This window comes from Cotesia glomerata, linkage group LG4, assembly GCF_020080835.1.
Source record: "Cotesia glomerata isolate CgM1 linkage group LG4, MPM_Cglom_v2.3, whole genome shotgun sequence".
NCBI classification, from domain to species: Eukaryota; Metazoa; Arthropoda; class Insecta; order Hymenoptera; family Braconidae; genus Cotesia; species Cotesia glomerata.
The window spans coordinates 11,651,740-11,672,714 of NC_058161.1; the positions used below are offsets into that span (position 1 = coordinate 11,651,740).

General features: G+C 28.4%; 5 protein-coding genes across 6 annotated transcripts; 2 read left to right on the top strand and 3 right to left on the bottom strand.

Moving 5' to 3' along the window:
- The first annotated feature begins 65 nt into the window (after positions 1 to 65).
- LOC123263109 (minor histocompatibility antigen H13) lies at positions 66 to 6,176 on the top strand. Its single transcript, XM_044725645.1, has 5 exons — positions 66 to 336; positions 470 to 580; positions 649 to 731; positions 4,384 to 4,558; positions 4,629 to 6,176. Exons 1-5 carry the CDS (start codon positions 145 to 147, stop codon positions 5,280 to 5,282), a joined length of 1,215 nt encoding a protein of 404 aa, XP_044581580.1. The 5' UTR covers positions 66 to 144; the 3' UTR covers positions 5,283 to 6,176.
- A 1,532-nt stretch (positions 6,177 to 7,708) lies between these two features.
- LOC123263088 lies at positions 7,709 to 9,019 on the top strand. The gene has a single exon (XM_044725624.1). It carries the CDS (start codon positions 7,709 to 7,711, stop codon positions 9,017 to 9,019), a length of 1,311 nt encoding a protein of 436 aa, XP_044581559.1.
- Positions 9,020 to 10,503: 1,484 nt separating this feature from the next.
- Positions 10,504 to 11,900, bottom strand: LOC123263751. Its single transcript, XM_044726727.1, has 4 exons — positions 11,789 to 11,900; positions 11,248 to 11,519; positions 11,094 to 11,172; positions 10,504 to 10,903 (listed from the first exon to the last, which is right to left on the bottom strand). Exons 2-4 carry the CDS (start codon positions 11,395 to 11,397, stop codon positions 10,710 to 10,712), a joined length of 423 nt encoding a protein of 140 aa, XP_044582662.1. The 5' UTR covers positions 11,398 to 11,519; positions 11,789 to 11,900; the 3' UTR covers positions 10,504 to 10,709.
- Positions 11,901 to 11,960: 60 nt separating this feature from the next.
- Positions 11,961 to 15,560, bottom strand: LOC123263752. Of its 2 annotated transcripts, none has more exons than XM_044726729.1 (3): positions 15,305 to 15,560; positions 12,756 to 12,970; positions 11,961 to 12,681 (listed from the first exon to the last, which is right to left on the bottom strand). In XM_044726729.1, exons 2-3 carry the CDS (start codon positions 12,968 to 12,970, stop codon positions 12,480 to 12,482), a joined length of 417 nt encoding a protein of 138 aa, XP_044582664.1. In that variant the 5' UTR covers positions 15,305 to 15,560; the 3' UTR covers positions 11,961 to 12,479. The 2 variants fall into 2 exon arrangements, with proteins under 2 accessions (XP_044582664.1, XP_044582663.1); XM_044726728.1 differs by having other exon boundaries at positions 11,963 to 12,681; positions 15,276 to 15,558.
- Positions 15,561 to 16,075: 515 nt separating this feature from the next.
- LOC123262715 (glycine-rich cell wall structural protein-like) lies at positions 16,076 to 20,374 on the bottom strand. Its single transcript, XM_044725076.1, has 4 exons — positions 20,038 to 20,374; positions 19,670 to 19,947; positions 19,394 to 19,597; positions 16,076 to 16,162 (listed from the first exon to the last, which is right to left on the bottom strand). Exons 2-4 carry the CDS (start codon positions 19,945 to 19,947, stop codon positions 16,153 to 16,155), a joined length of 492 nt encoding a protein of 163 aa, XP_044581011.1. The 5' UTR covers positions 20,038 to 20,374; the 3' UTR covers positions 16,076 to 16,152.
- Positions 20,375 to 20,975: the final 601 nt, after the last annotated feature.

Genomic DNA, 20,975 nt, shown 5'->3' on the forward strand with positions numbered 1-20,975 from the left:
TGGCTAAGTTTCTTGATTTTATCTATAGAGAGCGTTGCGATCAACCCCACAGATACACAACAACGTGCTACGTGTTCACTGTTCATCATACATAGTAGTGTAGTCGTTTTATTTAGTAGCATTGGTAGCTTAGTAAACTTCAAAATGGATGGAGTGATTGATGAAGTATTGGCGCAATCTAATGAAAGTCTTGCGGAAAATGAAAATTCAACATCAACAAGAATACCTTCAACACCAGAAGGAATGGCTCTAGCATACGGTAGTCTCATAATAATGGCAATATTGCCGATTTTTTTCGGTAGTTACCGATCTGTAAAGCACCATAAGGAACAAAAGGTTAGGTATTTTCATTAACATACAATTTTCTCATTATTGATTATAAGCGTACGTGGCATATTCACGTTTCATCATTATTGATAATTTATTATACGACTATTAAAATATTTGTTATATTTTCATTCTTTAACAGAAAGCATTTGAAGCTGGAGGTGAAAAACCAGAAACTATGTCACAAAAAGATGCTGCAATGTTCCCTTTAATTTCCAGTGTTGCGCTTTTTGGATTGTACATTTTTTTCCAGGTAATTATTATCGATACTTTATTCTATTTAACTGATGAATCTTAGTTACAATGATTAATTGATTTTAGATATTTTCCAAAGAGTATATCAATCTGTTATTGACAGGATATTTCTTTTTTCTTGGAATACTGGCACTTTGCCATTTAACGAGGTAAATATTAATAAAATCTTATTTTATCAAACACTAAATACCGCATTTTACATATAGTTCGTATTTTTAAAAAAAAACTGCCAATATAACAAATTTGATGATCATCGTTAGCGTTTTTCAATGTTATTGAATTGTAAACATATGGGGTATCTCATGCCAGATGAGATACATCTGTAATATTTTGAAATTCGCTATTTTTAATTGTTCATTTTGTTCTAAATTTCCATTACCAAAATTGAAAATTATTGTTTTAAATCAAATTTTCAAAATCGAATTACCGTTACATTCTCTGGTCAAATAAAATCGATTATAGAGAATTCATAGCACTATTTTTTTTTTTTGTTAATTTAAAAAAAATCCGTAACTTAAAAACTTGGTAACTATTTATAAGTGGAGTCGACCCCATTTTAGCCTATGTTTGGCCATAAAAATTTTTTTTTTTTTTGTTCAAATTTATCAATTTTTTTTTTTTTAATTGTTCGTTTTTTTATAAAAATATATATCAAAAACATCAAAAGAAGATAAAATAGAAATTTTATCCAAAAACATAAAAGCCAATATTTTTTACAACTTTTAAAGGTAAAAAAGCTATCGAAATCTTTATATTTTCCTTTCACAACATTTTTTATCATAAATGCGTCGTAAAAAACAGTAGAATAAAAAAAAAAAACACTTTTTTTTAAATGTTAATTTTTCACCTAGTTATGAACCAACATGGGGTTGACTCCACTTGTAAACAATTACCAAGAACTTTTAGAAATTAACGGCTAAAAATGTACAGGCAAGTGTCTTCTGATACACATAAAGATATCAAGAATTCAGCTTAATAAAAAAATGTGATTGTTCAAATCCGGTGATTTCATATGGCCCATATATATTATACAGTTTGGATTGGGCGATGTCTTTCCAATAGATTTTTTTTTATGAGAGTTGAAATTTTAAAGCCTTAAAGAACTATTTTGACTACTTCATTTTACTACTTAATTTTATTTTTCCGAAAATTTGAATAAGATTGGTTGACTAAATTTTAATAAATCTCGAAAATAATATCGAACAGACACTTTTCAAAATAGTTCCGAGATTTGGATTGAAATCTACCAAGTATTGTCTAAAATATCTCTCGATAAAATTAAAAGAAATAATTTTAATAAACATTTAGTGGCTAAATTTTTACGCCCATATCTAGCAATACAACTTAATTTTTTTTAATTGATTTTTATCAACTACTAGTCGTTTGAAAAATTTTAAGATTTGCAGGTATATAATGAACCGATGACAATACAACAATTTGAAAACTTGGACCTAGTTAGCTAGGATGACTAGAATTAAAAATAATAAAAAAAATTAACTCATTTTGCCAGTTAAAAATATAACAGGCTATTAAATGATAATAAATATCGTTCTATATTAACATATATTTGTCGTATCTTTTATTGAAATGAATTTCTTTCAATCTATGCAATCGAGATGCGATCTGCAGTATTTGAAGCAATTCTCTCAGAAATAGAACTGACTAGTTTTTAATATTTATCGACACAGCCATTCACAAGTTATTTAATAAAAACTTTTCAAAAATTTACCAGTCTGATAAAAGTTCAAATGTTACATAAAAGTACACATACAGCATTTATGTAACCACGTTAAATATTTGTTGGTTTTCCCGTACCGATATATGTATAATGTCTTATTTCCACATTTCGACGGTACTTTGGTAAAACCTCGTATTTCTCATTTAAAATACATAGAAGATACGAGGTTTTACCAAAGTACCGTCGATTTGTCTATTTGTGTACTCTAAGGGTAGTACTGTTGGTCATAGAATTACTGTTCGAAATTTAATGAAATTTTATATATTAGTAGAGTATTGTAAGATAATATTGAAACTAAATTTTTTAAGAGCTATCGAAAGTCATCAAAAAGATATTGAACTTCTAAAATTTTTAGTATTAAAATTGAATCTTATGCGGAATCACCGTTATTGTTCTATTTTACAAAAGAGACCATTTAGATTACAATAAGAATCTTGACAATAACAGAAAATAACATATTAAATATTTTCCATAATCGAAAGAACAGATTCGGAGCCTGTGATATTAATAATTTAATAAAAAAAAAATTAGGATGACGATTGACCCTAAAGGCCATCCCTGCAACTTCCCGCTCATTTTGTACTTAAGCGCTCAAAATTACACACTACATTTTTGAGCTCTTCCCCGAGTAAAAATAAAAATTGATTTCTAAAAAATAAAATTTTTATCCACTGCCGCAACACCGCTGCACTACAGCCGTTTAGAAGACAAAATCGCCGCAACACGAAATCTTTATTCTCGACTCGCATAACCGCAACACCGCCGCAACATAGCTGCACGCTGCTTGATGTTATTCAAATCGTCGCCGCAACATCGCCGCAATACCCCTGCAACACTGCTGTACCTCAATGCTAAAGCATAGCTACAATTTCACAAAAAATGGCATCATAATTAATTTATCACGCAATAATTAATTAATAAATAACTTGAAGATAAATTTTAATATAAGACCTATTGTTTAATCTCCTTTTATTCAAATGCCTAATATTCAAACGAAAAAAAATTTTTAAATCAGGCCAAAGTACCGCAAAATTATTGATTCTTTTTAGTCGTATTATTGAAGTATATTTTTAATTTTGTCCCCTGGGTTGAACAGAAGCGCAATAACTTTTGAATGAATGAACCGATTTTTACGCGGTTAGCAGCATTCGGCGCAGTTTTTGAAGCCCCATAAAGAATCTTTGAGTATGAATTGATCGAACTAGGAATTTCGGACTGATTCCGAAAAAACACTTTTTTCGGTTTTCTTTCGACAACAATAACTCACGAACGAATCAACCGATTTTTACCAGACTGGCGGCAATTGACGTGCTCTTTTGGTGTTAAGAGCTGATTAGTTTTTGGAATCGATCGATAAAGCCGTTTAAAAGTTATTCCAAAAAAACCACATTTGAAAAAATTTTTTTTCGTAGTTTTTTTTAGATTTCTCCAATTCTACCGGTCCGAATCGGTCTAAAATGTATTCAAAATCTAAGTTTAGTCAAGCCCTTTCGAATGGCACCAACCGCGAAGAAATCGGTCAATCCGTTCAAAAGTTATAAAAGGGTTACATACATACATACACATACATACATACATACATACATACACACACACACACACACGCTAAGAAAATTTTCAATTTTCTTAGCGGGAAGTTAAAAATATTAAAAATTTCTACTGCTTTTTTTTCAACGTGACGTTGCATAAATAAATCTACTGTGTAAATCAAACGCCTCTTTTTATTAAATATTCGACTCTTGCAAAATAAAAATCAATAGAATTTTTTCATTTTATGTTTTAGTCAAAAAATCTACAGGAATGGTTTTAACTGTGTAAGGTAAAAGCCCCAATAGATGATCATGTACCAGTATATGATCACTCCATGTATTTGTATACCTATATTTATGAATATAGATATACAAATACATGGAGTGATCATATATTGGTACGTGATCATCTATTGGGGCTTTTACCTTATATTCTCCAAAACACGTTAATAAATTCAACAATAACTTAGCTGTCATACTTTAAATAGCTGTAAAATGCCATTAAGTTCTAACTTTTTAATTTATATTTTCTAGCCCCATCATCTCGTCCTTAGTACCAGCTGCAATACCAAAAACACCATATCATATCCATTTTACTGAAGGTGAAGGAGATAAGCTTGAGAGTATTATTGATTATAAATTTAATCTTCATGATATTGTGTGTTTAATCTGTTGTTCTATGATTGGAGCTTGGTACCTCTTTCAAAAAGTTTGTATTATAATAATTTTTATTAGTATAAATTGTAAAATTTTTATTGATAACGAAAAAAATTTTTCAGCATTGGATTGCTAACAATCTCTTCGGTATAGCGTTTGCTATCAATGCAGTAGAATTATTACATCTCAATAATATTGTCACTGGATGTATTTTATTAGGTGGTCTTTTTGTATATGACATTTTTTGGGTATTTGGAACAAATGTAATGGTAACTGTGGCGAAATCCTTTGAAGCTCCTATTAAACTAGTATTTCCTCAAGACATGTTAGAACAAGGGTTTAGCGCTAAAAACTTTGCCATGTTAGGCCTAGGTGATATTGTCGTTCCTGGTATTTTTATAGCGCTACTACTCAGATTTGACCATAGCTTGAGTCGAAGATCCAACACTTACTTTTATTCAACATTCTTTGCCTATTTTATGGGATTACTTACAACAATGCTAATCATGCATTTATTTAATCATGCACAACCAGCGCTTCTGTACTTGGTACCTGCCTGTTTAGGAACTCCTTTACTGGTCGCATTAATCAAAGGAGACATCAAAACACTTTTTCTATATGAAGATCATCCATCTAATCCTACAAATGATGAAAAAATTGTCACCCCGTTAATTGAAAACTCCACTCAGTTAGACAAATCTAAAAGAAAAGGAAAAGTTATCGCAAAAACCGCTGAAGATAACGATAGCCAAGTTTGTATGAAGAAAGATCAATAAATATTTAGTATATTTAATTTATAGAGAAATAAATTATTGCGAGTATTAGATGAGAATTGGTTTCATTGAATTATTAAGACGAATTTATTCTTAATTTAAACAACATATTCCAAATATTTGGTTTTATAATTTTATTTCTGCATTTTTTATGGCTTTTATAAAACTAGTCAATGATGACAATATCAACGAAAATTTCAATAAGTAAAAGTAGAAGAAAAAGCAAAATGATTTTGTTTCACGTGGAGAAAAAAATATCAGAATGACAATCTAACGTATTTTTAAACTTTTAACTTCTGAATGAGGTAATATTAGTATAATGATTTATTTCTGCCACTGTGGAAATCTGTGTGATGACCTCAACTACCGAATAGATTGAGATCGTTTAACAAAAATCGCTGAGTTTGTGTAATCACGTACTCGAATTATTGCGGTCCCATTGACAACCATAATATATTACTTATGTTGGCATGGTTTTAAGATTACTATTATGTATGAGTGAGTAGAAATTGAATTGTTAGAGAGAATTTATATGCTTTAATTTTTATATTTTTTTAGAATGAATATTACTTATCTGCCTAATAAAATTTTACTATTTCATTCATTTACACTATTATTTAACCCGTAAGTGACTGTATTATTCTTATTTTACTTATAAAATAGTAAATCAGTAATCATTGTATATGAGTGAAAACTTTGTGTAGCGAAATAGATTATAAAATCTATCACTAAAAAATACGACTATATTGCGTATGGCCGAAAATTTCAATGTATATAGTCACTCTGACAATATTATTCTCTCCATGTCGAAGAAATAACAGAGACTCAATCTTAATAAAAAATTCTTCATATTCGTACAAATTTATGAAGCATAAATAAATTATTTACTTTCTATTATGATTTTTTTATTATTGTTGATATTATTATTATTGATATTATGTTCCATTGTATTAGTTAATTAATATAAAATTAAAAAATTGATTTCAATAGTAGAAACACTGTCTTATACTTATTCGTCTTAAATTTTTTTATTATTAGAATATTAAATTTTGTATTATATGATAAGGAATTAAAAGTCGTAAATCAAATTGTATTTAATAAAAAATCAACATGTTTCATTGTAATTTAAGTGAATAATTTCTATGTAACAATTTCAATATTACTAAAATTTTTAATACCTATGAGTCATTTCTCGGGAAAAAAATTTTTCAATTTACGTACATCTGCGAAGATCAACGAACACAAAAAATAAGGCGAGTTTAGATATACATTAATCTCCGTGAATTTACATACACCAAAAAAAATTTTCCCTGAGTTCCTTCAATAAATATAATTATCAATCAAGATCCAGGAATATAAACAAATATCGATAACTGAAAATTTTTAAGTTCAATGATGCTATCATTGACCGGACCTACCTATCTTTATGTATTTTGACGCGCTGAATTCGAATCTGAAGTCAGTTTTGCCCGTACACCCTCAAAATTTTTAATAAAATCCAAAATAAGGCAAAAAACTGCAGTCACAGCGATGAATAAAATTTTGTGGACCCAGATCAAGCATGATTTTTATGTATTTCAATTCACTGAATCTGAATCTGAACGTTAATTAGCCCGTTGAGCCGTCAAAATTTGACAAAATAGCAAAAACCCAAAAAAAATGACAATAAATCATGAAAAATCGAAATTATCGAGATAAAAAAATTTTTTGAATTTAGATTGAGTATGATTAAAATTTAAAAAATTAGAAAAACGGTAGACCCTGAAGGCATTCCGTGCAACTTCCCGCTAATTCCATACCTAGGTGCATAAAACTGCACTAATGATGTTTTTGAGCTCTCCTAGCTCAAAAATACAGTTTATGTGTTATTTTAAGCTCTTCGAGCTTAAAAAGATAGTTTTTCTATGCTTTTGAGCTCTTCGAGCTCAAAAGTCTGATAGACGTTTCATAGAACAATATTTTTTTAACTTTCAAACCGCACTAACGTTTGAATGAATCAACCGATTGTCTTCGGAAGGTTCTGGGTTCGAATCCCAGTCCAAGCTATCTAATAATTTTTTCTCGCATATTCTATAAACTCACATTAAGATGATCCTCTTCACATTCCTTTCTCAATCCTTTCCTACCAATATCCTTTTACGTGAATGTGGAACGCTTCACGTAATAATTACCGTAACTCCTATTCTTTCCCGCTTCACAGCATTATTTATATTTGTAAAAATGCTTACCGTAAGATGGACGGTGTGGCTTAATGTATATAGAATAAGCGAAAGGAAATAGAGCCTTGGGTCTATCCTCTTTTTTATCCACATGGAAATCAAGGATGGCACATATCTGTACCCTATAGATACAAAACCGGAAGATGTGTGACTCGCGCGGATTATTATAAGTATCAATTAGTGATTCGAAACGATTTCAATACCTTTCTTATGGGCCGTCGCTTAACACAACAATGGGTAGTCGATGGGTATGTTAAAGTTGAATCAGACAGATTAAAATATTTGAAAAAACAACAGCCGAAACTGCGAGCAGAGTCTTATCAAGGTTTAATAGATCATTTACGATCGCAAAATGCTGTTAATAACACAAATTCCAATATTGGAAAAGTTATTATTTTACCCTCAACTTTTCATGGCTCACCAAGAAATATGATGCAACATTATCAAGATGCGATGTCTATTGTTCGTAAATTTGGAAAACCTGATTTATTTCTTACTATGACGTGCAATCCAAAGTGGCGTGAAATTTCCGAAAACTTATTACCAGGACAAACTGCATCTGATAGGCCCGATTTAGTTGCAGGTGTCTTTATTATTAAAAAAAATGCTTTAATTGATACAACTGTAAAAAAGCAACTTTTTGGAGAAGTTGCAGCTTACATTTGGGTCATAGAATTTCAAAAACGTGGTTTACCTCATTTACACATGTTAATGACATTGAAAAGTAATTCTAAGATAACTAGACCTGAACAGGTTGATAGATTAATCTCTGCAGAAATTCCAGACCCTGTTATTGATCCAACTTTATTTGATATTGTTACAAAAAATATGTTACATGGTCTGTGCGGAGATTGGTGTTTAATCGATGGCATTTGTTCGAAGAAATATCCCAAATCTTTTCGAAATGAGACTACGATGGATGCAGATGGTTATCCTTATTGTCGCCGCCGAGACGAAGGAATCAGGTTTACACGAAATAGCAGTGTATTCGATAATCGTCATGTTGTACCATACAATCCTGAATTATTGAAAGCTTTCAATTGTCATATTAACGTAGAAGTTGTATGCTCAATTACAGCAGTTAAATATTTATTTAAATATGTTTATAAAGGCCATGATAAAGCAGCAATAATTGTAAACGGAAGCATACCAAATACTACAGAAGAAGCTCATGCGTCCCATGATTCTCGTGATGACCCTGATAATTTCAATACCGTTAACGATTATGATGAAATATGTAATTTTGTTGATGCTCGTTACGTTGGGCCTGTAGAAGCTGTTTGGAGTATTATATCAAAAGATCTTCAAGACAAAAGTCATTCTATAATTCGGTTACCAGTACATTTACCAAATGAACAAAGTATTACTATTAATGATAATTGTACTAAAGAAGAACTTCAAGAGGCTTTAGAGAAAAAATCTATGTTAATTGATTTTTTTAAATTAAATGAACGTGATCCAAATGCGCGCCAATATGTTTATGGTGATATTCCAAATCATTATGTTTTTAAAAAAGACTAAGATTATTATTGGTTCACATCAAAGGCGCAAAAAGTTTTGAAGAACTAAGAACAGTAAATGGAACTCTTTATGATTCTTTTACATCTACATGTTTAGCAGCTGGTCTGATAGAAGACGATCAAGAGTGGAGAAGAACATTAAATAAAGCAATAATATGGATGATGCCACGGTAATGACACTGTTTATTTTTTTGGATATTAATTCATTGTCAGCCACTTCGACCAGAAGATTTATGGGAGGAATTTAAAGGATCTATGTCCGAAGATTATAAAAGACGTTTCGGAGCAGAAGAAGGAGAGAAAAAAGCTTACATTTACATCAATTCTATGCTGAATCGTGAAGGTCAGTCTTTCGACGTTTCCCAATATGATTCAAATAAATGAAATTGATGATGGATTACTAGATGGTGAACTATTGCAAACTGTAAACGCGAACGACTCATATACGTATTACAATAAACTTAATGTCCGTCAAAAAGAGGTAGTCAATTTTATATTAAGCTTAATTAAGAGTGAAAGGCTTTCGACATCTAATCCACAGATTCGGTAGAATCTGGCGCCAAGTCCCGTTCGAACGGAGCGCCAGACTACCGAGTGTGTATATACCGTAAGCAGAACGGTTTTTTGAGGTTGCATAATTTTATTAATTTTACAGACCTTTTTTTCCTTCAAGAATACTTTATAATAATACGTTACCTTATCGAAATAATGGTAATATGAATCAAGAAACGTTTCGATATAACACGATTCATTCTCGCTCTCGTATGATGATAGAACGAGCAAATGCTTTGTTGAAAGGAAGATTTCGGAGTTTATTAGACGAATTGCCTTTCAAAAGAACTGACTTAATACCATATTATGTTATTGCTTGTTGTATTTTGCATAACATTTGTATTTTGAAAAATGATTTAATAGATATCCCGATTCTTGTGAATCATCAAATTCCACCATTTGACATAGATGTTGAAGCAAACAATGACATGAAAATCGCTGGAATGAAAAAAAGAGAACAGCTGAAAAATTTTCTAAATAATTTGTAAGTTTTGAGCCTTTACGTACGTTCATACACATACAACTAGGCAGTTAATCAAATTCTGTGAATATATATATATATATATATATATATATATATATATATATATATATATATATGGACAAAAATGTACATCATTCATGTAATCAACAATCATTCATGTAATCAACAATTGTATAAAAAACTCGATGTGAATTAAAAATAAAATTATTTTTGACTTGGTCATATGGTTTTTATTTTTAATTTGAACTTTCATTTATTTATAAACATTGATACACGGTTTTTATAAAGCACTTAAGATTACTTTTAATACCATAAACGGAAACACTAATAATTAATTTTTTTATACTATTAAAAAGTACGAAAATATAAATCTTTCTATTTTATAAAATATTAATAATTAACATTTTTTTAAAAATTAAACCTTTTAAGCTCAATTTTTGGTATTACTTAGACATGTAAACATGCACGTTCTAAAAATATAAATTGTCTGTAACATTTTTAATCATATTAAAATAATCATAAAAAATATTTGCACTAAAGTTACTTAGTTTTAAATATAATCAACTTTGCCGTTTTTATGTTGCATAACATTCTTAATCATATTAAAATAATCATAAAAAATATTTGCACTAAAATTACTTAGTTTTAAATATAATCAACTTTGCCGTTTTTGTGTTGCATGACCTATAAGCTCTCTTAGAACATCCGTTAATTGATTTGTAGCAGCGATTTTTTCTTGGTGATGTTGTATGCGAATTGAACGATTCTCTTTTTTTTCTTCTAGTAATTGTTCACAATAATCTGCCAACTTTTTTTGGCGTTTCGATGGTGGGTTTATAACTTCAGAATCTGTTAAATATAAAAGATGTAAATTTTTTATTATTCTTCATCAATTTCCGAAGAGTAAGCTAAAAATTTTATTTTAAATTTTATACATTCTCAAGCGAGTTAATAAAGTATAAGTAGCGAGTAAAGTACAATTAATATCTATCAAAAAACACATAATAATAACAATAGGTTTATATAATTCTTTAAATACCCATTGTGTTTTCAATGTTAGAACCTGCAGTGGACAACGGTTTAATCCATGGCTGCTCACCAAATAGTTCTTCCGTTTCCTATAAATGAATTTCATTAAATTGTAGGCTATAAATATTAAAGTTAAAAAAAAATTAAATAATTTTTAAAATTACATCATAGTAAGGCCAAGTAATTTTTTGGTTCCCAGACTTTTTATTATTATCTTTAAGACCTTTATAATGCCGTTTCAGTGCTTCCATTTTTGTTTTACATTTTTTGATATCAATAGGTGATAAATCGTGCTCAGCAAGTGTAACCGTCATATGATTAATTACTTTCGACCATACATCAGCTTTGCAAGCATTTTCATCCAAAAATTCCAATTGGTGTTCTTTATAACTCGCAATTAGAAGTAAAACCTCCGACTTGGTCCAATTGTGTACTTCTTTAATTTAATAATAATAATTATTTAATGAAAACATTATTTTCAACAGATTTATCAATATAAAGAAAAGCTTAAAAAGTTGTACTGATTTTTTATAAGAATTTTGTGTATGTAATTTCTTACAGTAACTATTTTTGTTGAAATTTATTTTTAAAAAACTGAATGAACTGTCATCTGTCTGTAAATTTCAGTATAATATAATATATTTAAGTTTTTCTTCTATTAAAATAAATCGAAACTTTAATTTTCTAGATTTCACTTTAACTCACCACTTTTTTTATCGTTATCTACCGAAGCTGTTTCTTTTGAACGCGATTACCAATCTTTGCACGATCATATATTTCGGGCGTAACTTTGAGCGAGTATATTAATTCAAGAATTTTTCGTCTCGATTCAAGACAATTACCCTCTTCAAAATTATATTCTTGGTTCAAGAATTTTTCTCTTGAATCAAGTTAATTTTTTTTCTGTGTATCTGATCAGATCTGATCATTTTTTCCCGGGTGGGCCAATTATAAGTTTCAATTTAATTCGACATTTTAAAGTAGGTGAAAATCACGTTCAAAGATTCCGTTACGCATATACAAACATAACAAACTAATAACAGTGTGTTTAAAAGTAAGTTAGTTTAATTTTTTTTTCTTTCAAAGCAGTGTAAATTTTATAAACATTACACTGTATTCATTGCAACATCCAGACATTTAAAATTTAACAGTAATTCTACGTTTGTGACGTAAATACGTTTTACTGAATTATTTTATTGAATACATAAAAAAGTAAACTGTTTTTCTTAAAAATATGTACAATAGAACGAAAAACATAAATTTGTAACAACAACGTAAGTATATATAATATACAACATACATAAATCAACTTCAACAGCAAATGTAAAAACAATCTTAAAATAGAATATAACACAATGTGGACATTTTTTAAAATAAATCACTCACACATAAACAATTATGGGTATCCATAGAAAGACAATGGTTCATTGTGTGAAGACCAGTGCTTGTTGTATTCAACGAGTGACTTTTCTACTGGTCTTTCCACTATTTTCTCTATGAATACTGGTTTCTCCACGTACTCAACATATCTAACAGGGGGTGGAGGAGCAATGTAAACATGATGTACTTCTGGCGAGTAGTGATACCCAGCTTTATACCTAAATAAATAGATAACAATACTTTAGTATTTTATAAAATTTAAAAATTGTCAAATAAATAATTAATATTTTACCCTTTGGCGAGTCCAAGACCAAGTCCAAATAACCCTGCACCAATAAGCTTCTTTTTTAATAATAGAGTTCTCTTATGCCGAACATGAAGTTCTTTGGTGTCACTTTCAATAGGTGAGTTCGGAGAAAGATTTTCCAATTCATTCGTTACCGCCGGTTGCGACTGTACAGCAGCCCAATAGAAACTTATTAAAAGTAAGATTGGTAAAATGTTCATCTACAAAAGATAACAAATTAATATTTTTTCCATATAAATATTTATATAAAATTAGAAAATTTACAAAATCAAAAAGTGTACGCCCCACTTGCTTACTTTGAAATAAATTTATCATGAAATAATTTTATTGCTTTCACAATCGTATTCAAGAAATCCAATTTTTAAATAATAGTATGTGCATTCAAAATATTAAAAAAAATCTTTTTATACTATCAACAGTCAATATTATGTTTCTGCGAATCTTTTTCTCTGACCGGATACACATGATATAGTGCTAGTGAATGAATAAATTTATGAATGAATGAATAAATGAATGAATGAATGAATGAAGACTAGATTTATGGAGAAAGAGTTAGATTTAGTAATCAATCGTGTGTGGAACGTAAAGCAATGACAAACGGAGCCCAGCTTGATTGACGGCATCACAAATGGTTTTTCAATTATATTTTTAGATTTTGAGATTCAAATTCTTAATGAAAAAAATTTTTAAGATAAAAAATTGAATTAATATAATACATATATACTGATAAAAAAATTAATTTGATTCAAGAGAAAAAATCGTGAGCCAAGAATGATTTATTAATTCAAGATTGTTTTGCGTGATTTTAGACAAAGAAACTGTTTTAAATGATGTTCTCAGTTCGAAATGTTTCCTCTTGAATCAAGTTAATTTTTTTATCAGTGTACATCGCGTCAAAAAACCCTTTACCAAATTGTATATTCTTTTGACTTTATAAATAAAAAAGAGATAAAATTCTTTTATTTTGTTAATTTATCAATAGACATTGTAGTAAATCAAGAAATTAGAGATTTTTCCAAGCCAACATATACCTTAACGTAATCACCTTATTTTCATTAAGAGTTAACATTTTTTTTAATTAAAGCAAAAAAAGCATAAACATTTTTGTTACCAATTCATTTTAGACATTTTAAATTAAAAATAATTTTAAAAAATTTTTTTAAAGCCTTATATATAGTATTCCATGCGATCCTACAGTTTAACTTTTTTTTAAACTACACGATGAAGAAAAAAATCTGAAAAACAGTTGACCGACAGGACATCCCTATAGGACTTCCCGCTTTTTTCGAGCTTGAAATGCTCAAAAATCATTCTATTGGTTTAGTTTGAACTTTCCGAGTTCAAAAATTCAAAAGTTATATCAAAAAAACAATTATTTAGAAATTTTTAAATGACTATAACTTTTGAATACTTCGTTAGATTTTGATTTACTTGGCGTCATTCGACGGAGTTTCTCAAGTACAGAAATTGTTTAAGAAGTCTTGAGTCCATGGATCGAAGAATTTAAAAGTTATACAAAAAAAAAACGATAATTTAGAAATATTTAAATGGCTATAACTTTCGAACGCGTCATTCGATTTTGACTTACTTGGCGGTATTTGACGCAGTTTTTAAGTTAAAAGAAACGTGTCTGAATACTGGATTTGATGAGTGAAATATTTTGAAAGTTATTTTGCAAAAACTTAAGGAAATTTTTTTTTTGTTTTTATTTTTTGAATATCTTTGAACCGGCTGGACCGATTGATTTCAAAATCTAATCCAGCTTGAAGTCTCAATAAACACTTTTGAACGCCGCGTCGTTCATCTTAATCGGTTCATTTGTTCTCAAGATATCGTACGACAAAATTTTATTTACATACATACATACATACACGGCCGGACGCCCAGCCAGAAATAGTCGCAACGGCTTCCTAAGACCTCAAAATGTGGATATCTGATAAAAACTCACATTCTCAAAATCAGACCGAAATCTATAATTTCCTACTTTTGAAAATTATTAATTTTCAAAGCGGGAAGTTAAAAAAATACAATTATTATTGGAAAACTAATTCGTTCGGGGATGTAAATTTAAAAAAAATTTTTAAGCTGAAAAATTATAAGTACTTGATTGAATTTATTTTTCAGATTGTAACTTTTCATAGAAAAATTGTGAATCAAGATTAAAATAGGACTAATAAACTTTTCTGACAGGTTCACAGTTCACTTTTTCACTTCTAGTGGACTTTTGGCGCTAATTTTTCTCATAAAGCTATTTTTCAATTCTGCTTATACAAATATCAACTTTAAATACAATTTCTATTCGTATTGATAATTATTTTTTTAAATAAAAAATAATTGACCGAAATAATAAATTTAAATGAAACAATTCTGAAGATATTTAAAAATAATCCATATTTATTTGATTATTTATCACTATTATCGGGTTAGCACAATAATCTTAAAATAATATTTTAAAAAGCTATTCATTTAACCGGTTATGTTTATCTATAAGCTTTGAGTATTCACCTCGATAAAATGTGGTTCAATTTATCTACCTTGCACTTATACCTGTCACTGAGTGTTTGAGATTAAAGCGAATACCATTTGATTTTATATACTCGAACATTGCTACCCCTACCTATAAGCATATGCGTAATCATAATGAAATCTTCAAACTTGTATAATGGACATGGCATGTTGCGACAAGTGATTCCTTTTGATTCAATGTTGCCCACGTGCACGTAACCGCGTTTTTAGTAAATATGAAAATTTAAGTATCTAATTAAACTTTCTGAGCAACTTTTGTTATTGATTATACTACTAATTCAACTTTTCTTCTATTATCCTATTATAAATAGCAAATAAAATGTAAAAAATAATAATAATAATAACGTTCGATCATTGAAAAAATAAAAACTTAGTCATGCACTATATTCGTGCTAGAAAACAAAAGTAATGATTGTGAAAGTCACGTAAATTTCGTGAGCACACACTTTCCATATAAAATAAGCATTAAACATTTTTTTTTTTTTATACAATTTTAACCTGTTTATTTTGTAATTCCAGGCGCAAGCTTATACGTTGAATAGCATGCGACATGACAAAACGGTACTCATCGATCGCAATAATTGATGCTAAATACAAAAAAGAAAGTGAGAGTATATTAGAAAGAATAAGACTCAAAAACATAACGGTACATGTCATTCAAATTTTTTTTTTATTACAAGTATAAATTACAAGAAATGTTACTTTTTTATAATACATTATTTAAACAATTTTCTAAGTTATATTGTGTAAAATATTTATCGATTTGATGAAATATTTAATTCACATTTCATCTTAATGTTTTTTAGAAGTTCTGTTAGAATCTTCTGGACGACAAACTTTTTTTTAAATTAATTTGTTAACAGCACCTGTAAAAAGTTAAAAAAAAAACCACATTTATTTTTTGTTATTTATCGTGTAAAAATAATATCATTTTAGGGCCAGTTTTTCAATCTGGGATAAAAATAATATTATTATTGCCACAATATTTATAAATATGAAATATGTAGAGATATTTTAATATTGAATAAAATTTTATCCCGAATTGAAAAATTAGCCCTTAAAATCTAAAAATTCATTAATTCAGTCAAAACAAAAAAATAAATCTCATATCAAGTTAGAAAAATTTCATTATATTAGTAAGTAAATTTTTTTTTGTTACTAATAATTATATATGATTATTTTATAAAATAGTCTTCAATATGAATGACCTAGACCAACCCCGAAAATTCCGATTTTTTCAATCTCAAAGAGCTTAGATTGATTCTTAATTTATTGAGTTTTTCAAGCTTAAAGACTACAAAATTACGAAAAAATACTATTAACTTCCCGCTACGAAAATCAATGATTTATTTTTTATTAATTTTCGGGTAGCAGAGTCTTTTGAATCAACCTAAAATTTGTCTATTCTCATTTCTTTATATTTTATTGATATCATACTGAAATTAGCAGATATCTGAGGATTTTATTTTTAAATAAATTATTATTAAAAAAAATTATATTCAAACAAAGAAATGATTGCTCACATATGCTATCTTTACGTTAACATGTTTTTATCCATAAGTATTTATATATTGTCGTTGATACTACAATAAATACCGCGTAACTAGCTTTTTCCATAAGACCTAATTTTCACTCTTATTTCATTCCAAGTTTGGTCTTATGGGAAAAACCGGTTATGAAATATTTATTATAGTATCACCGACAATGTATAAATACTCTTATAAATATATGTTTTTACATGATGTATTCTGTAAAAAATTGGAAGTGAATTTTACTCTCATCACTAGGAGTACTGGAGTGAAGTAATAAAACACTCGGCGTACGGAGTTTTTTTTCAGCAGAGTGATTTCGGAATAAATGTGGATTTTAATCCAAAAAACATTTTTCGATTAAAATAAATTTTTATTTAGCTAAAACAAGTTTTCTATGACAAATTTTTTTTTGTCAGTATAAAAAAAATTCAAATTTGAAAAAAAATATTTTTTGTCAATATGGGAAAAATTAAAATTTTGACCAATATTCAAATTCCTAAAAAAATCTAAATTTTGAAAAAATTTTTAATTTTCAAAAAAAAGTTTTTTTTTTAATTCGTAAAAGGTTATGCTAATTTTAATTTACAAAATCTGTAAATAAGCATTTTATAATTTTTAAACGAATACCTAACTATTTTTTTATTTTTATTCAAAATAAAAAATATAAATAATTTACCCTGTACAGTTTTTTTTATTAATGATATGAATAAAATCATTTTCTGAGTGAATTTTACTACGAAGGACGTAAATTAATTGAAAGTTATTTACTCTGCATTCATGCTGCAAAATTTTTACAGTGTATTCCTACGCCTTTCCCCAGTATCAATTCCATAGTGTATTTTTACCACTTTATTAATGATTTTAATAATTCCATTTCCTTTCATAAGTCATTGTATGAACTACGTTTTTGTACAACTCATAATATAAAGCATTGAAATATTTCACTACCAAAACAAATTTTTTTTTCAGCAATTTTTAGCATAGATCCAATGCAATTTTTTATGTTGACATCATTTCAATTTTTAAAATAAAAAAAAAATTAAAAGTCGAGTACTTGACAGAAAATAAATTTAATGTTGCAGTTAGGAGCTTTTTAGAATCTTTCAATGAATATTTTTCAAACTAATTTTGTTTCGTAGAATGTTCACTACTTTAAAGTTATTTAAATAACAATTTTTAAATTAATATTTATCAGGAATATATAATTCACTGAGGCTAGTTGTTTCAATTAAAATTAAATTCTATTTTTACGTAATAAACATTGAATATCTGGTTATAAAATAATTTTTTTATTAATTACTGTAAAAAATATATTAAATACAGTGAAATTTCATGGAATTTATGTTATACCAATCTACTAATAGTTCTCGTGGTTGAAATCAAGGGTTCTGGACTCTAGAAATATTTTTATATGAGATAAATTAGTTTGTAAATTTTTTATTTTTTTGATTTCTCGCTTTGAAAATTGATAATTTTCACTAGTAGGAAGCTATTGATTTCGGTCCAATTTTGAAAAGTTGAGTTTTCATCAAATTCCCACGTTTAGAATAGAAATGTTGATTCAATATCTCATGTTTAGAACTGACTTGAATGTGTGGGTATTTTTTTTTATGATTTTATTCTTAAAAAAATTGTGGTGACGTTAAAATGAAATAATCCTATTAATCAAATAGACCACCGACAGATTTAAATTTAGGGGCATATTAGTTACCTAAAAATTTACGAAATTGTTTTTTATTTTCTTTTCTTCCATAAGAAACTCTTAAAGAGGGTTTTATTGAAAACAAATTTTCAAATTTTAAATCTAGATTTTTTAATTTGATTAATTTTATGCTAAGTCCAGTAAAGTTGACTGAATAAGAAAAATTAAAAGAGTGGCGCACAAGATCGATTAATTTTCTTTCTCTCCTATGAAAATATGTTAGTTTATCATGTTTAAAAAACTCTCAAAAGATCAGCTCGTACAAAATTTTTTAGGTGTCGCTCAAGATTTTTTTTCATTTCAAACGTGACAGATAAACATTTATTAAGTAAAAACATAATAATTATTTTTCATGTCTTTCATTCGTGTCTCGTGCTTTATTTATTTTCTTTACTCTATCAAATTGACAAAAAAAAATTGAGTATGTTGATATCCATATTCAAAAGTCGCTCGAAAAAATTTTAAGTACTCTACTTTGAAAGTTTATAGAATCTTGAGAGAACCTTAAAAAATTTTTTATTAAACTGATTTTTGGGAAGGACTCTCAAAGCATGATAAACTGAAATGATTTCATAGGAAACTCGAAAAAAAATATTCGGTTTTTTGCGCCACCTTAGTGCTACAATACCTACAGTACTACAATACTACAGTACTGGCTCTAAATAAGCTTTCAAACTATTTCTAAACTTACTCTAAGTTTTTGAAAATGAATAATTATTGGACCGAAAAAATTAAATGATTATATTTATACTGATGATAAATTAATTAAGAAGATTTTAATTAATTACACTTCAAGACTAGTAACTATCATAAAAGAACTATAATCATTTTCTTTATGTGTAATTTATACAAAATGTACTTACGGATTGGGTGCTTTAGCAACGCAAGGTGGACCATAATGATCGCAAGGTTGTGGAAATATATTTCCTTCAAATTCTCCATGTAAGTGTCCGTGTGCACCTCCGTGTGCACCTCCGTGTGCACCTCCATGCACGCATCCGCGTGAACCTCCATAAGTTCCCACATATCCTAAATGGCCGCCGCCACCACCACTGTTAGGAAGATGACTGATAAGATATGAAAAAAAAAATAGTTAGATTAAGAAAACAATAATAATAAGTTATAAATAAAATACATACTTTGCGAGTTTGTATACTGCAGCACCTGCAAGACCACCACCGGCAAGACCACCAACAAGGCCAGCACCAGCACCAGCACCAGCACCTAAAATAAGAGCTTTCTTCGCCAGTAATGATCCTCCCAAAAATTTAGCTTTAGCTAAAAGCAATCCCCGTTTCTGTCTAGTATGTTCTTGTACACTGTCTGATTTTTCTGCTACAAAATTGAAGGATCTAGTGGCAGCATATCCCATCGAACAGAATGCGATTAGCAAAATAATTATTTGTAACAACTTCATCTAAAAATGAATAAGAAATAAATAAATAATACTCTTAAACAATTCCATAAATTAAATATAATTGTTAAAACTGATAATTAATATACGAACATTTGAGAACTTATAAAAAGATCCAGAAAAATGAGGAGTTACAGAATTCGTAGGTGGCTTTTATATAATATGATCGGTGTCCCTTCCACTAAAAAGAAACGTAAGGACACGTGCGACAAGATTATCTACATACTTGATGCGATTCTACAACTTAACGTTAAAAATGAGCTATTCCACTAGGTGTTTCTTCTCCCCACTAATTTAAAAACTAAAAAAATTTTTTCTCGGAATTTCAGGGCGGTCTGTTAGATCCGGTCTCATATGAATTGATACAATAGATGAAGACTTAACCCAGTGTTAATTTTAATTTATTCAAAATTTTCAACAACTAATTGTTTTTACTACTTTTAATTTAAAGATATCAATCAACAAAATTATTTTTTACTGTCATACGCTTAAAATCTTATACTCGATTAAATTCAGCTTCAAAATAAAAAAAATTATAATAATACTAATATTTTTAATTGTTCAAGTTAAATATTTTAATATTTCACATAATATGTAATTGTTTGTATAGGAAACTATTTTAAGATCATAAAAATTACCAGTATTCTAATCTACCCAATTTTTTAACCGGTATTTTAATTAATTTAAACGGTATATCACCTGCTTCATTTAAGCCAAGAATCTAATTGAAAAAAAAAAATAATACAATAATTCGTCAATAACTGGCTTATATTGGTCAGTAGATACTTTAGATTATTGATTTATGATACAATCGCAAAATACATCTTAAGTTAATTTAAAAAAATGTTAAAAATTAATTTTATCATGAATGTTATAAATCACCTTTAATAGCGCATTCGATGATCTCATCTTATGTGTGCCGAAGGTAAGTGCCCGGAGAAACATCCGGGTATTTTAGCTTGATTCGGTGATATTGAATTTTTAACAATAAAAATGAATACAAATTAACAGTATTACAGAGGTCCTAACTT

Bases quoted from the DNA above. Each gene is read 5' to 3' on its own strand.
- LOC123263751 (XM_044726727.1), bottom strand. From the start codon at position 11,397: ATGACGGTTACACTTGCTGAGCACGATTTATCACCTATTGATATCAAA. The intron at 11,173-11,247 runs GTAATTTTAAAA...ATTCATTTATAG, and splicing joins TTACTTGGCCTTACTATGAT to GAAACGGAAGAACTATTTGG. The intron at 10,904-11,093 runs GTATTTAAAGAA...TATATTTAACAG, and splicing joins TAACATTGAAAACACAATGG to ATTCTGAAGTTATAAACCCA.
- LOC123263109 (XM_044725645.1), top strand. From the start codon at position 145: ATGGATGGAGTGATTGATGAAGTATTGGCGCAATCTAATGAAAGTCTT. The intron at 732-4,383 runs GTAAATATTAAT...TATATTTTCTAG, and splicing joins GCACTTTGCCATTTAACGAG to CCCCATCATCTCGTCCTTAG. The intron at 4,559-4,628 runs GTTTGTATTATA...AAAATTTTTCAG, and splicing joins CTTGGTACCTCTTTCAAAAA to CATTGGATTGCTAACAATCT.
- LOC123263752 (XM_044726729.1), bottom strand. From the start codon at position 12,970: ATGAACATTTTACCAATCTTACTTTTAATAAGTTTCTATTGGGCTGCT. The intron at 12,682-12,755 runs GTAAAATATTAA...CTATTTATTTAG, and splicing joins GGTCTTGGACTCGCCAAAGG to GTATAAAGCTGGGTATCACT.
- LOC123263088 (XM_044725624.1), top strand. From the start codon at position 7,709: ATGGGCCGTCGCTTAACACAACAATGGGTAGTCGATGGGTATGTTAAA.
- LOC123262715 (XM_044725076.1), bottom strand. From the start codon at position 19,947: ATGAAGTTGTTACAAATAATTATTTTGCTAATCGCATTCTGTTCGATG. The intron at 19,598-19,669 runs GTATGTATTTTA...ATATCTTATCAG, and splicing joins GCAGTATACAAACTCGCAAA to TCATCTTCCTAACAGTGGTG.